Consider the following 2,538-nt stretch of genomic DNA (forward strand, 5'->3'; position numbering starts at 1 on the left):
TACAGTGTAATTAAATAATCGTAAACCATATTTTCGGCCTGATTGAGTTTGGAAAAGTCTGTCCGTCCAACAAGAATGTCTAGTCACAGCGACTTTTAATAATATTCTATTAAATCGTTGTCTTGTTTAACAAGTTACACTTCAAAGTAGTTCTACAACATCATCAATGATTTTAAATGAGTGAAAGTGATTCAGACAAATAGACACAGAAGATCTACAGTGTAAGTAAATAATGGTAAATCATTTTTCCATATTTTCGGCCTGATTGAGTTTGGAAAAGTCTGTCCGTCCGACAAGAATATCTACTCGCAGCGACTTTTAATAAGAAGAATATGTCCTCTTTGGGGGGAGGGGTGGATATGGATATCCTTATGTACAGTTCTGCAAGGAAAGTAGAACCAGCGACTACTCTAGCAACACTACAAACACAACTTTAGAACAGCCCTAAACTAATGTTGCAATCTAGATTAAGTTTAAAGCAGTTACAAAGTAAACCATCTTACTTTTTACTTGAGCAGTCGTTGGTAGAGCTGTAGCCCATCATAGTGGCCAACAAAGAGGTGACATTATTTCTGCTTTATTCTCATACTCGCCTGTTAAGTTAAATCATTTTACTTTGTCGACTTGCCTTAGTATGAGTGAGTCGTTTGGTAGAGCTGTTGTCCATGAAAGTGGCCAAAACAGAGGTGACATTGTTTCTGCTTTATTGTCATACTCGACTATAAAAGGAATCATTTTAGCTTGTCTACTTGTCTCAGTATGACCGTAAATGTCCTACGCCTGACCTGGTTGTACAGTATATTCAATGTACAAAACCAATGACTACTCTAGCAGCACTATTACTTTGAAACACAACTTTAGAACAACCCTATTCTAACCTTTTAATCCAGATTAAGTTTAAAGGAGTTACAAGGTAACCATCTTACTTTTTACTGGAGTAGTAGTTGCTGGTAAAACTATAGTCGATGATAGTAGCTAACATAAATGTGACATTATTTCTGCTTTACTATTATACTGGTCTATTCAAGGAATCATTTTAGGTTGTCTACTTGTCTCAGTATGACTGTAAACGTCCTGACTCCTGACCTGGTTGTACATTATATTCAATGTACAAAACCAATGACTACTCTAGCAACACTATTACTTTGAAACACAACTTTACAACAACCCTATTCTAACCTTGTAATCCAGATTAAGTTTAACGGAGTTACAAGGTAACCATTTTACTTTTTACTTGAGCAGTAGTTGCTGGTAAAACTGTAGTCCATCATAGTGGCCAACATGGAGGTGACGCTATTTCTGCTTTGCTATTATACTGGTCTATTTAAGAAATCATTTTAGTTTGTCTACTTGCCTGAGTATGACTGTAAAACGTCATGACTCGTTACCTAGTTGTACTCACTTGTACATACTGTACATTGCAGTAAGTGGAAGTGCGTATGCAAATGGAAGGTGCTAGTTCATTATTTACTGTAGGACTGTAGAACCAGTGAGACTACTCTAGCAACTCTATTACTTTGAAGCACAACTTCAGAACAATCCTATTCTAACCTTGTAATCCAGATTAAATTTAATGGAGTTACAAGGTAACCATCTTACTTTTTACTTGAGTAGTAGTTGCTGGTAAAACTGTAGTCCATGATAGTGGCCAACATACAGGTGACATTATTTCTGCTTTACTCTGATACTCATTTATTCAAGAAATCATTTTAGTTTGTCTACTTGCCTGAGTATGACTGTAAAACGTCATGACCTACAGTAGTCGTATACGTATGCCAGTCTCTATAGACTAACCATCTTTACGCTCGAGCTGATACTGCCGAATAGAACTCCAACACCAGTATGAAACAGTGATCGAACCTGCCACGCTACACCCCACGATCAATATTAAACCCCTTGTTCGACCACTCCATCGTCTACTAGCGCAGTCTGCTGCCACGATTTGGCTGAAAAGCAAAATGGTTCTTGATCTTGACTTATTTCGAGAAGATAAAGGAGGCAACCCTGAATCCATTCGTCAATGCCAGCGAAAACGCTTTAAGGATGTCTCCCTTGTCGATCAAGTTGTCCAATTGGATAGCGAATGGAGAAAACGTATGTATGGATAATGTTATGAGAATCAATTGTTCGTATCATCATCATCAAACTACGTCTAATCAAATCATCGCATTGGAATAGAACGCTAGTTGTCAAAATATATACATAATAGTGACCGAGTACAAGTTGAAATACAGTACTTGAAAGTGCCTTTACTTTAGTAGAGGGATAGAGTACTAGCCTTGATTGGCTAGACGATCAGTTGATCCAAAAGTAAATGGTGTTGTATCAATTGATGATACCGGGTATGTGTTGATGAGCAAGAAAGTCGATTTACTTCCCGGTGAGGATGGTATTAAGCTGAAATTACAGTCATAATGGACGAATGGATAAGTATGGAGCTGAAATGACAGTCCTAATAGATGAATGCATGAGCTTAATACCGATCACTACATAATTAGTTGTTAACCATAACCGATGGACTTTCACACGATCGTTTTA

At 37.4% G+C, this 2,538-nt stretch overlaps 1 protein-coding gene across 1 annotated transcript; it reads left to right on the forward strand.

Annotated features, from left to right (window-relative positions):
- Window positions 1–1,958: 1,958 nt before the first annotated feature.
- Window positions 1,959–2,108, forward strand: TRIADDRAFT_34690 (uncharacterized protein; the record flags this gene model as incomplete). The annotated part of the gene is made up of 1 exon (XM_002118727.1): window positions 1,959–2,108. One exon carries the CDS (start codon window positions 1,959–1,961, stop codon window positions 2,106–2,108), a length of 150 nt encoding a protein of 49 aa, XP_002118763.1.
- Between the last annotated feature and the right edge of the window lie 430 nt (window positions 2,109–2,538).

The sequence above is a fragment of the Trichoplax adhaerens genome, genomic scaffold (genome assembly GCF_000150275.1).
Source record: "Trichoplax adhaerens TRIADscaffold_780 genomic scaffold, whole genome shotgun sequence".
Classification (NCBI taxonomy): Eukaryota; Metazoa; Placozoa; class Uniplacotomia; order Trichoplacea; family Trichoplacidae; genus Trichoplax; species Trichoplax adhaerens.